Genomic DNA, 13672 nt, shown 5'->3' with positions numbered 1-13672 from the left:
TCCTGAGTTTTTTGGCAATGACTTTACAAACAATGCAAACTATTAAATTTAAGGAATCCAATATTATAATTTAAGTGTCGTATTTTTTTTATAGTTATATTTGTCTGTTCTGTTAGAGTTTAAAAGATTGAGCTTTTTCTTTACAATATTATCCGATAACTTTCGTAATCATACTGTGATTTATATTTCTAAAGTAGTATTTTGTATAGCTTAGAAAATTTTATATCGTTATAGGCAAGTTCCCTCTATAAGTTCCCAATTACAAATGGCTTTTGACGTCGGGAATTTAAAAGAGTGCTTTTGTAGTCCTGATATGGTACGCCTTTTAAACATTTTCTTCCATTAGTACCCTACCATACGTTACTTCTTTTAAGTTGCCAACATAGTAGTAAAATGTAGTTGGTTTTGTCCAGGAATTGTCCAGGTTAACATCTAAGTTAGGCTGAGAGTAATGAATAAAGTCTTTTAAATCAATAGATTTGATAACCAACGTCAGCGAAACCGTTACTTTTTGTCACGCCACTCCATACAAAATACAACTACTATGCCGTGAACCTGTGCGAGCTAGAGATGAATCCGTGAAGTATTATAGCCTATATCTTGTTCTGATACCTAACCTACATTACTGTAAAGTTTCAACGAAATCTGATAAGCATTATTGGCGTGAAAGCGGAACAAACATTCACACATGGTCACATAGTAGTAGCATTATAGGATGAGGTGAAGCATAAAGTAAAACTAATCAATATGAAATACATTTATTGGAACGATATGAAATCCCTGGACGGGACGATTGTTTTGAAAAACAAAATTAAATTTCTTTAGCCATCCAAAGACAAAACAAAAATAATAATAATAATAAAAAAATACTTTATTTAAGTACCCAAAGTTACAATAAAACAGTGAGTGCATGCGGACCTTTTAAATAAATTCTATTAGAATGTAAGACTCAATACTAAAATCAAATAAACACAGCCTCGTGTGTTGGAAGCGGGCTCAAAGGAATTTAATATCCACGGAGAGGTCGCTATAAACAGAGATTGTTTTCAAGCATCTTGAAGTATTGCTTTATTTATTGCTTTGTATTTATTCATTTGTTTTTATATTGCATAGTCCTTGAAAAAAACTACATTCATATATGTTTAAATGCAAAAGATATGAACTATCTTTGCGATAAAATAAACCAGAGGTAATCTGAGGTTAGGGATTCTTATTTAATTTACTAGCAATGTATCTTAGATGTCAGAATAAACTATAGGTAATAATATATGCTTGAATCCAAGTAGGTTGTAAAGAGGAGAAAAATTGTTGAATTTTATAAGAAATAAATGGACAAGACGTCGCTGACGATCGATTGACTTATAATATATTTTTTCACAGACTTTATGCATGTCTATTGGGGCGCAATTTTGAGAAAGATGTGTGCAAAGTCTCGGCCAAAAACTAGTTATTAATATAGAAAATATTTAATATTTTTTCCTCAACGCCTTCACTTATTATTAAAGCCATATTGTGTAATAAAAATGGTGGCGATATTGAAAAATGTAGGGAAGTTGTAAAAGTTGAGACGAATGATTGAGAATTCCACATAAACGTATTGGCAGATTGATTCGACAAAACTTGATGGCTTTAAAATATATAACGCTATATCAAAACTATTCTCATACAATATCTATAGAGGAATTTAATACATGTGTTATTACTCGTCTTTTGTTGAGTATTCAACTATGGATGAATTATCATATTAAATTTGTCTTTGAGTCTCTCTGAAAAAGAATTTTACTATGAAAAAAAAAATTAACTAGAAGCTGGTCTCTATCATTCGTCTGTCACGAGCAATCATAGTTATATATTTGTTTTACATAGAAAATAAATTAAATTTACATTTGAAATGCAACCAAGAGATCATAACATCGGGATGGTTGTTGAATAAACTGTCCATCTTCAACAGATTTGAAAACAATTTTTAAGTGAATGAAACTAATGTTTTTCGGACTATGCTACGCGTATTTTATTATATTAAAAACTACATAAGCCCGACGTTTCGGTTACTTTGCGGCAATCGTGATAACGAAGACGAGATGTGAATGTCTGTAAATTTATAAATATTTTAATACGGTTTATTAATGGTATTTTTGATTACACTTTACAAAAAACTGGTGCTTTTCTCTCTTAACTGCTGGTTCCTGGAATAAAGTTTACACAAGAACATTTTCTACGTTTAGAGCGAAAAAAATATTTACACGAGCAGGAATCGAATCTGTGATCTCTGGTTAGCGCGTGTTAGTAACTTTACTAACTGAGCTGTCGTGTCCTAACTGGTGTCGGTGAGTTAACCACTATACATACCTAATGAGATCTAAGATTTTCGCGAGTATTCATTTAAATGAAACTAGTGTTTTTCGAATGAACTACGCGTGATTTATTTTTGCAAAAAAAGAAAATATATATATATATATATATATATATATATATATATATATATATATAGTCATTGGAACAGAAGTAACCTCTAATAGCGTACTGCATACATGTTGATCCTTATATGAAGATTTGTAAATGAAAACGTTTAAACTGTCAGTCTATTGTTTAAAAATCGAAAAGTGTGGTAAGGAATACACTACAGGACAGCCTGGTTACAAAACAAACGGAGAATAATAATCCAGAAATCGCAGGTCGGTATCCTGGTCATGCCGACGAGTTTTTTATTCCGTATAATATTAATTTGAATTTAATTATCGTAAGCCCGATATAATCCTCCGAGCCGTTGTATTGTAAAGCCTTTCAAATTAATATTTCTACTTCGTTTCACGTAATAGGAAGCATTTAGATAATGTATTTTATATATATAATGCATTTATTATTAGTTATTTATGTAATTACTGACCTAAAATTACAATTCAACCTCTGAACCATCCCGTCATTGGGATGTCATGTCTGCTTTAAATAATTACAGCTTAGTCCGCATTTAATTTAACTTAACCACAAATAACTGTAATTGCTATCAATTATTTCGTTTAAAAATAATAAACATTTTACAGTCATTTAGATGAAACTAATATTTTTCGGATAAACTACGCGGATTTTTATTGTTTAAAAAACTACATAATCGGGCAGACGACTGCCCGTGACCACGGTTGCTGAAAAGTAACCGAAACGTCGGGATTAAATATTAGTTTCTTTTAAACTAATAAAACTCGCGAAAATCTTAGATCTCATTATTTTACAGTTAATTATTCCATTGGTTAGGTTAAAACAAAGAAAAGGCTTTTTAAGTGAGAGGAAATAGAAATTTTGTAGAGTAAGAAGTTATAAGACTTTCTTGCTTTCCAAAACTTTGGGAGTACAAACTAAACTTTCAAGTGCCCCACAAAGCTAGTGACCGTACTACCTGAAATTGCTCTGAAAACACAAAGTATGAGTCACAAATTTTGATGTTATACCAAACTTTATTAATAAAACAATATGTGTGAGTTTGCTTTGAAACATCATTGAGGAGCTGCCGAGAACCGCGCTCTCTTGACAGTCGCCATGTCTCTTCACCCAGCAAATAAGAGTTGACTTCAAAGGGAAAGTTTCAAACAATTATTAACAAATTAATAACCAGTTAGAAAGTAAATACGGATCCTGTTGACATCAAGTCTTTGCATGCTAGCAAATTAAACCGTGCTGCTGTTAGAAATAGCCAGTATCGAGGACAAGGAAGTATCCGATATGACGTAGTTAAGTGTTTTTTGTGAGACCATTTTTTTATATTCTTTGAAAAATTTACACGAAATATCCTTCGCCTTTCTTCTATTATTATTGATGAACCTTTGAGTTAGAAGCATGTCCATATCTTTTTGTACTTTATTTAGCATCCAAATATAAAATTACATTACAGAGTTGGTAGAATATCTTCTTTATAGCTAAACGGAAAATACTCACCTTAATTTTTTTTATTATTAAAAATATTCAATAGTTTATACGGTTCTGACTTACCTTTGACACGTCCCTAGGTATTATCTAAAGTAATTCTCATTACGATATAACCTGAGGACGAATTCCTTGGCCTTCATTAATGAATTTAAACATGCATATTTCGATGATTTATAAATACAAACTAGAAACTATTGGTATTCCTGTAAACTGCTAAGAGTATTAGGGCCCCTTAATCCTACGGCTGGTTCATAAGTCCCCGGCACTGTTGAAGCTCCTCTCCCTGCAACGATGGACCCGGCACCCGCACGGTGAATCCATTGAATGCTGAGAAGTTTCGTCTCAGGTCACACAATAATATCAATAGTAAAAGTGTCCAGAATTGGTACTATCCTAAACACATGTAAAATATTAATTTTAAACACAAATAAATTCATGAACTTCTTTTTATACGAGTATAATCCAATGATATATCGTGGCTACTTATTTGTGGAAAATCTATCTTCCAGAAAGCTAAGTAGATAAGGTTATAAGATTTTCGCTAACAATAAAAATATTCAAAAGAGAATATATTGATATACACATGATATTGCATATCAAACGCATAAATTAAATCTGTTGAGATTTAAAACACTTTATTTTAACTAAGCTTTCCTGGCAGATATCTTTATTATAATATAAGTTATACTTCGTGCATCACATTTATTTTCTAATAGGTACTGTCATTATTAATTTTTTGGTACATAAATAAATGAACGAATGAGTGAATGAATGAAGAATGATGAATGATGAATGAGTGGATTATATTACATAATGTATTTTTATACATATATTTTCATTTGTCACATCAAAGTCTTTGATCTAATTTATCAATATTTTTTATAAAATCCTTATCATAGATCCTCATATAAAATTTACCAAATTATTGAAGTCGAAAAATAATTATATTACCATTATTTGAGATTTGAAAATTAATTAAATTAATTTTTTGGTAGAAATGTGAATAAACTGTCTTTCACTTTATCTGGCTCCAGATAGCTAAAAAGCTACTAATTTAATTTTAACCCTCGCTACATAAAAATGTTGGGAGGGTTAAAATTTAATTTTGGAGAAAAAGGCTTTGAGACGTAAGCATTGAAGTATAATAATTAAAGTAGGATAGCGTAGGATAGCTAAGATTTTTTTACAATTTCATTTGTCCACATTCAGTCCAAATCTGTTCAATGTCGCAATAATTTTATCAAAGAATTTATCAATAACTTTACCAATACAATTCACATGTTTAATTTCTTTTTTGTTTAGATGTGTTAGAACTTTCAAACCCGTTATTGCAAGTCCATTCAACTGGTATATAGACAAAGATTTTCTATTTTTAACAGATTTTTTAAATAATAACTCGTATATAGACAAAGATTTTCTATTAACAGATTTTTTTTATAATAAACAGTACAAAAAAAATTATATATATATGTTAAAAATAATAATGGTCGTAATATAACATTAGAATAATTTCATATAAAAACTTGAAGTATTATTCCTACAACAGATATTTGTTAACACTAATACGGATGTAGGTCTTTTAAGAGTTAATGGGAATAGATGTTCCGAGGTCGTCTTATTGACTTTAATTGTCGCTCGGTATATTTACGGTCCTTTTAAGATATTGCCTTCCTAAATAAGAGCCTATAACCCCCTTCCGGAGCTTTCGGACCGTTATATAAAGCCTTGTACCCGACAGTAACTTCCTGAGCCGAGTTTTCCTTGTTTTAGAAGGAAAAAGTTAAGCTCTACACTCCAAAGTAAACATCAGATTTATGTTTGGTAAAACTTAAATTCAGCGTAAAATTCCCTTTCATTTTGTACTAGCTGTTACCGCGACTTCGCCTACCAATATTATTTTAAAGTTATTAAAATATTAAGAAGTGAATAGTAATTTATTTTTTTTATATCAAAAAGATAAATATATTTTTCTAAGTCTCTCCTTATCATATCAGCTATCTGTCAGAGAAAGTCTCATTAAATTGGTTTCGTCGTTTCAGTGATTAGATGGAACAAACAGTTAGATTAAGACTTAGTAAATGTCATTTTAGTACAGGCACCATGTATATACATAGGAGCTAATTTAATATAGCAGTGATAGCATTTGTATGGACCGTTTTTATTATCAAACGAGTCGTGATTATCACCAGTAAGTGGAGCTCGACATCCTGTACCAGGTCTTAAGAAAACTGAGGTCTTCACCAGTTAACCTAGCGGACAGTACACCTAAACTAAATATGATTGGATAATGATATTTATTGGATAATATTAAGTTATATAAGTAAAATATAAATGCGGTTAATATATATATAATAATAAGATAGAAATAGCGTTTTTAGTTAATGAAAATTAATATTATTTATACAACTATTCGTCGTGGTGGCCTGGAGGTTAAAGGCCCGCCTCTCATACCTGAGGGCGCGGGTTCGAAACCTGGCAAGTACCAATGTGATCTTTTCCAAGCCATATGTACTTTCTAAGAGTATTAAGACACCACTGACGGACGGTGAAGGAAAACATCGTGAGGAAAAGTCTTGTAATTTCAAATTATAAGATTGAAATCGCAAACCCGTCTTGAGCAAGCGTGGTGATTAATGCTCTAACCTTCTCCATGTGAAAAGAGCCTTTGTTCAGCAGTGGGCTGCTATAGGCTGATGATGATACACCTATTCCCCTTTGTATTTCACATATAGACATACTTTCAAACATTCAATGTCCATTAAAACATTTCATATGCAATAACGATAATGCCGTGTATTTCTACACAGGTCATGCCGAACACAACGGGCAGCGGTTTCCAATGGGATAAACTATCACCAGCTGAGTTCCAGCAGTTACAAGAGCTAACTTCTTGTAAGTTATCAGAGTTTTTTGCCTTATTTATATGTCTCCTCATCACCAGATCATAGATCATGTCTCCACTGTGATTTCAACACGCCTACATCTCCCAGGTCCCATTTACTTCCAATGCTTTGTAAATAGTTTTAGAAAAATAAAAAATATAAATATCATATATATATTATAATAATGAACAATTCAGATGTTATCCTGCCTTTTGTTTTTCAAAAGAAAACATGTAGAAGGTTCAAATAAAATCGCATTTACATTAACTAAATCAATCTTACAAATCAGTTGGTTTAAATGCGCGTCTTTAGTAACTGGCTTGATAATAGTCCACGACTAATTGTATTTATTATTGTTATTAATAATAAATATATAAACTGTAGACCTTATGTCATAATGTCCATGAAACCTTACACCAACTCACGCACTCTCATTTTCAACAACGCCCCAGAGGTATAATTTATTAACAGAGCTCTGTCTGTAGGATAGGTTAAAAGTTTTTTCCAATTATTAAAAGGCTGATAACAGACCAACGATTTTATCATTCAAAACCTGTTTATAAGATAATTAATATGTATAATGATTACCTTAAAATGATTGATTAAAATCAATGTTTTCAGATTCAACGAGGAAGCTGCAAGATGTCCTCAATGAGTTCTGTGAATCTAAAAAACAGAGTCCCGACGGGGTGAGAATTATATTGCATATTTAAAAAAATATATCTATTCATATTTTTATTAAAAATATACACAAAACATCTCGTCTGTAGACAGCTTGTTGCTCTGAAACACGTAATGTCATGTAATTGAATAAGCCTTTATATGAAATTGCTTGAAAAATATTGTACAAAGTTTATACGTAGTAATGTAATTGGAAATATCGATTTTTTATAGTACATAAATAATCAACATAGTGAATAAATGTGAAACAGAAAATAACTGACATTAACGAATCTTAGGAGACTGAAAATTTATTTCTATAATTAAAACCTCTTAAACATTATAGCGTTAATATTTTTGGGGGTAGATGACAAAAAAAACTACCTACCCACAATTATAACTACGTTAACTTTTAAATAAATACGTATTGGAGTGTTTAAATTATGCAATTACGCTTTCACGCTACTTTAAATTTCAATTAAAAACGATCTCGTTATCGAATAGGTTCACGGCAACGGTATTTTCCCGTTAAAGTTTCCTCATTCGAGTTAAAAATTTCCAGTGGAACGAATATCAAAAGTTTTATACGAACGACCTCTGTATGTAAATGGTTTTGAACTGGAATCGGGGAGCGGAAAATATCAAAGTAGGAATATATGGCACGCTTAAACCTAAACACCGAGAAGATAAGAATTCTTTAGAAAATATCAGTTATTCTTTCTAGTATATTATGTAACTAGTGACGATTTCCCACGCCTTTGTGTCAGATAAAAAAGATTTACAGATCTGTCTTAGATATGAGGAAAACTTAGGGAATGTCTGTATTCAATGTCCCTATAATGTTACCGAAAATACTCCAAATTTTTTTCGAAGATTCCTCTCAATAAAATGTTGGAAGCAGTAAGTGACTCCCTCTCAAGTAAAATATGCTGACATTAAATGTAACTTGACGTGAAAAATTTGATTTGGTTGTGTTTATAATTTTTGTGCTTGTAGGATACGATAGATGGACCAGTGTCATATATAAAAAAAAAATGAATTTTGTTGAATTTCACCTTATTTCTGGATGCATCATGGGCGTAATGTTAACATAATTTACTGCGCTTATTTGTCTTATATTTTGAGTTACGATTCCTGATACTAAGACTTCAACAAATTCTCACTAAACTAAATTGTTACTCTGTGCAATGGTTAAGGATATTAGCAAGGTAACCAGATAGTTCTAAAGTTTTGTAAGGATTGCGTCTATGTTTCCTCGCGAATAAACCAAAGATTATAAAGCCTAGGCAATGTTTAGAGGTTATGTCTAAACTGCTGAGTCTAAAGTATAATATTCTCTTACAGGTTTAAGAGAAAAAATTTATGTAGTAATAGATATTAAACAGATACGTGATATTTTAATACGAATAAAAATAATCTTTGAACTGATTGTTGACAACAAAAAAACAACCAACCAAACTTAACCTTATAGATGGAATATTTTGCCTCAACATTTTAATGAAATACCTTTCGTCAGTTTTTCTATTTTTCATTCCATTCAGAGTTTTACCGAATGTATTTCAGAGCAGCCATGAATAAGACAATCGAGTGTTTGCGTTATAACTTCAACCTTTCGATATGGTTATAGGTTTGTGAAAAATATATTTTTTTATTCTTCATTGTTTCTGATTGGGTTAAACGAGCTAGCTATTTCAATAAATAATCCTGGCTTAACTTACGCTTTCGATTATTGTCAATATTAGAATAGCGAGATTTTAAATATATATAAATATGTTTGTGAAGTAAATGTATTAGGTTATATTTTAGTGAATTTAATATAGAGGCTAATCGCTCGACTAAATTATCGACTTTATTGTCTAAAGAATAAAGTCGATAATGTGGACGAGCCATTGTCATTAAGGAACTCTTATTATGCGGACCATTGAATAGGACACAAGTGACAATTAAAGCTCTAATCCCTCGTGGCTTTTATTTTCCTGACCTGTATGTTATGTTCGGGGTTGCAAAAAATTACTGGTTGTTTGATAGGTTCACTTCGTTGAATCTTGAGGAATTATTTTTAGACAAACGTTTTGTTTGGAAAGGGAAACGAATATTTTTGGTTCCTTGGATTTTTTTTTTATGAAATTCGACTTCGAAAGTTTCTTGCAGCCATGAACAATCTCTTTTCAAAGTTCCAAGTAACACTCGAAATTTATTTCATTATATTTATCGTTATCACGAAGTAGAAATCTGGCGAAAAATTTCTAGTATGTTTTGAATCTTATTTAAAATATAAATTTGTAACAGCGTTTGGTACAACTTAAAGTTTGTAAGAACGTATTGAGGTGTGGATGTATGGGTGTATGTTGCTGTTGCACACAAAAACTACTTAACAGATTGTGATGGAACCTTACAGATATGTAGTTTGGATGTCAGAATAGAATATAGGCTGTAGTATATGCCGCCATGACAGTTGTAGTATGATTGAACTTAAAACAGACTACAGATATCGCTGCTGGTAGTTTATATATACATATATTTGGGATACAATTTGTTGATTAGTCTGTGAGCCCATTCTAGACTTCATGCAAAAAATGTCATGGGCGAAAACTACTATATTATAAAATTTATAAATTATGTTCGAAAATAAAAACCATCTTCATTTGTTTCCGCAACAAACTTAGTAACTTCATTCCTTTCTGTATTTGGTGTTCATGTGGGCAGCGAATAGATTTATTGATTTCCATGCTGTAATTTTCCACTGTAATTTCCACAAAGAAAGATTTCTATAGAATTACATACCACCTACTTTATTTATATACTCCAACAAATATTATAAGTCTTCTTATAAGCACGTACCGAACATGGAGGTATTGACCCCAAAAAGGCATGACGTCATCACATTTTCTGTGACGTCATCACATGCTGCTGAAGCAAAATCAAACTTATGCGCCAAGTAATAGAGTTGAATTTGCCTCGCGCGTGTCCTCGTATTTATCATCTGAAGTCACAGCCTTTAAGCATGATTTAAACGAATTTGAATCTTATGCTGAGGTTTTATAGCCGCTTTCTCCATAAACTGTTATTTAATTAATATTTTCCCTATACATAATATTTGTAATGAATTGCTTAACGACTGTTATAAGTTATTTTACTTCGGTAGCTCAAGTTATTTTACAAACAAGCGGTCACCCATCCAACGAGTGACGGTGGCAAAGTACCTCGGTATAAATATATATATTACATTATATAATACAGTTTTTGTTAAACTATTGGTAGAATTATTACTTAAAATTAAGATAATGGTTCCGTGCTAACATTTTTAGGTTAGTCATTTAAAATATAAATCTTCAAACTCAAACCATCCGTGAATTTTTCCTAAAGTTATATGTCAATAAAGTACAAATTATAGCATGCAATTTCAATTTTACGACAGCAACTGATAACTGTATTAAATTAATATTGTTAATCGAAAAACATACAGATATCTTCTTTATTTATCTGTGCGGAGTTTTGAGTGAAATCGATGCTATTTTTTATGTATGTTTTATTTGCATCATATCGATTAACTCACTTATTATATACTTTAAGATCTGTTTTTTTATGATAAAATGAAATACATGAGATACATAATATGAATATATTTGTATAAATATATATTTTCTAATAGTGATTTAACTATTTAAAAAATAAAAATGTGAGAGGGTTACAAATGATATATATATATATGTAAATATATATATATTTATATATATATATATATTTGCAAGGCCAATCATTTAAATTATATTTATGCTCTACTAAATAAAACAGTAGTATTAATATTATTCAATAATCAAGTCCCATGGTTTGTATTTAAGAAACGTTAGTATTATCGGAGAATTAATTAAAATATCACTGTTTCAGTGAACGTAAAGAAATTATACATTACGCTTAATACGCATTTGGGTTTTCAAACTACACACGAATAGTTTCACGTTTTTGATTCAATAATCTTTAATACGATGCAAATTTAAACTAAGCTATAAACATACATAACACAGTCAAGCCAGTTAATATAACTCTGCACTCCCCTGGTAAAATTGTTTCTAATTTACCATTGTAGAACTAAGAAATAAGAGTTTAAATAACTGTAATTTTAAACAACACCAAGATTTTAACCTTCACATGTTACATGAGAATTACCTGAACCGTACTAGTAACATTTGAAATTCTAAACGATACAACAAACCACAGATTTAACAGATCCGCGACAGTGTAAATAGCCCAACAAAGATAGATTCTTTAGACTAATGAACATAAAAATGAACATAATTTTATTAGGGAATATTGAAGCCCATTATCCCCTCATCAAAAATACTTTTCAGACAAATTATGCGTGTACGCTCTTCAAGACCACGAGACAAAGGTAGAGCGTTTATTTCATACTGTATTCTTACTACAAGTTTGTATATTCGCACTACACACGAGGCGTTTCTCGTTTCTCGATCAATAACCTACGTCAAGAGACGAAACCTCTCAGCATTCCATGGATTCACCGTGCGGGTGCCGGGTCCATCGTTGCAGGGAGAGGAGTTTCAACAATGCATGGGACTTATAACGCGCGTTAAACGCTCACCTCCACTGTTCAAGCTCCTCTCTCTACCTAACCTTTGAAACGAGCCTATTAGGGCTGCCTTTGACGAACTTTCCAAGATTAACTGATGTTAGTTCTTGAGAGGCCCAAGTCTTTTAGCAGGTTGTAGAGAGATTTGGCTGTTATATCTCTCGTTCAACTCCTTCCGCGTACAAATTTACAACGAACCTATTCTTAGTGAGTTCGTTAGGGACCTTGACCTTGATGGCCTGGTCTTTAGGGATGTCGGTTTCTCAAGGAACCGTGAGCTCTATTATCACAATGCGCTTATAGTGTGACGAAATATATGAATGAAAAAAAATAATAAATCGGTAAAAAAAACGGTAGACGACAAAAAACAAGAGCAACTGACAGACACTCTCATCTCATCTCTCAATAAAGTTATATAAAGGTCCACTTATATTTTCATATAATGAATATATACAAAGTAAATGAGGAAATGTATTTGATTAAATGTGAATTAAGAATTAATTAAACAACAAGTCTATTAAATATTATATGACCTTTTGACATTACCTTACTTACATACATAAACAGTTTGTTTCACTCGAAGGTTAAGGGTTTAGTTCCTTCCCGGATTTGATACATGTGAAACAGATATTTCAACCATCAGAAAGAAATATTACTTATTGTGAAGCACGCGTGTATTGTACAAGGTTTTTTCCACGACTCCGCATGCCTCATCATCAGTGTTTCTTTAAGAAAAATAAAAATATAACGTGCCTTAAGATATTACTAGTGGTACTCGACTTGTATAGTATGTGACACGTCACTTCATATACAATACCACTGTTATCGCTTAATGCCACAGGAGCAATGGGTAATTTCGGGATAAATTATTTATAGTATGTCATTCTAATGAGTAGGTTATATTATTGTGCGGTTTCATCAAAATCGATCCAGTAGTTGTTAGGTGATAGAGCAACAAACGTCCTTACATACTTACAAACTGATATAAGGAGGATATTTTTGATATTTTTTAACCGCTTGTCACAAATTATTTATTTACGCAAGTGATACTTTTAATTTAACGAGCATTTATATGCGTATATAGAGAGGGATAACGGGGACACAGAAGTTAGTTAGCGTGGATGCCCTGACGGGATACAGGGGTAATTGCAGTCAACTAGAATTGTATGAGCTAACTTCATCTGTGTCGATGTTACGTGGAGATAATTATTAAACTTTTCATATGGCCGGTCTAATGAATGTTACGTGATAATACCTAGTTCTTAAAAAATCTATCTAAAGTGTAAATAATAAAATTACGAGTGTGTCTGTACACATTTGTTTTTTTTATTAAACGTAATAGGACACTTTCTGTTGTTTTTTTAACTAAATTCTGTATAAAATTTTGTTACTAATCACAATCATCGTTTCTCTCTCCCTCTGTGATGATAAGTTAGTAGTGTCACAGCTTGAGGTATTTTTGGCAAGTTTAAAAGTTTCATTTACCCTTTGAAACAGTTTCATTTTCTAATTGAAAATATAGTATTTAATCATACAAGATATGAATTAAGTTGAATGCTCGTCATTTATTAATCCACTTATAGGATAACCTAAATGTAAGACTAATTACTACAAGAAATAAGGT

The 13672-nt window shown here is 31.4% G+C and overlaps 1 protein-coding gene across 1 annotated transcript in view; it reads left to right on the top strand.

The window, feature by feature from the left end:
- LOC116776103 (diacylglycerol kinase 1) overlaps nucleotides 1-13672 on the top strand; it is a 62399-nt gene that overhangs the window by 21823 nt on the left and 26904 nt on the right. Inside the window, exons 2-3 of the mRNA XM_061525362.1 lie at nucleotides 6726-6810; nucleotides 7422-7489. Coding sequence (XP_061381346.1) covers nucleotides 6726-6810; nucleotides 7422-7489 — 153 coding nt within the window. The remainder of the gene's footprint in view (nucleotides 1-6725; nucleotides 6811-7421; nucleotides 7490-13672) is intronic.

This window comes from Danaus plexippus, chromosome 28 (genome assembly GCF_018135715.1).
Source record: "Danaus plexippus chromosome 28, MEX_DaPlex, whole genome shotgun sequence".
Classification (NCBI taxonomy): Eukaryota; Metazoa; Arthropoda; class Insecta; order Lepidoptera; family Nymphalidae; genus Danaus; species Danaus plexippus.
This window is presented reverse-complemented; position numbering and strand designations above follow the sequence as displayed.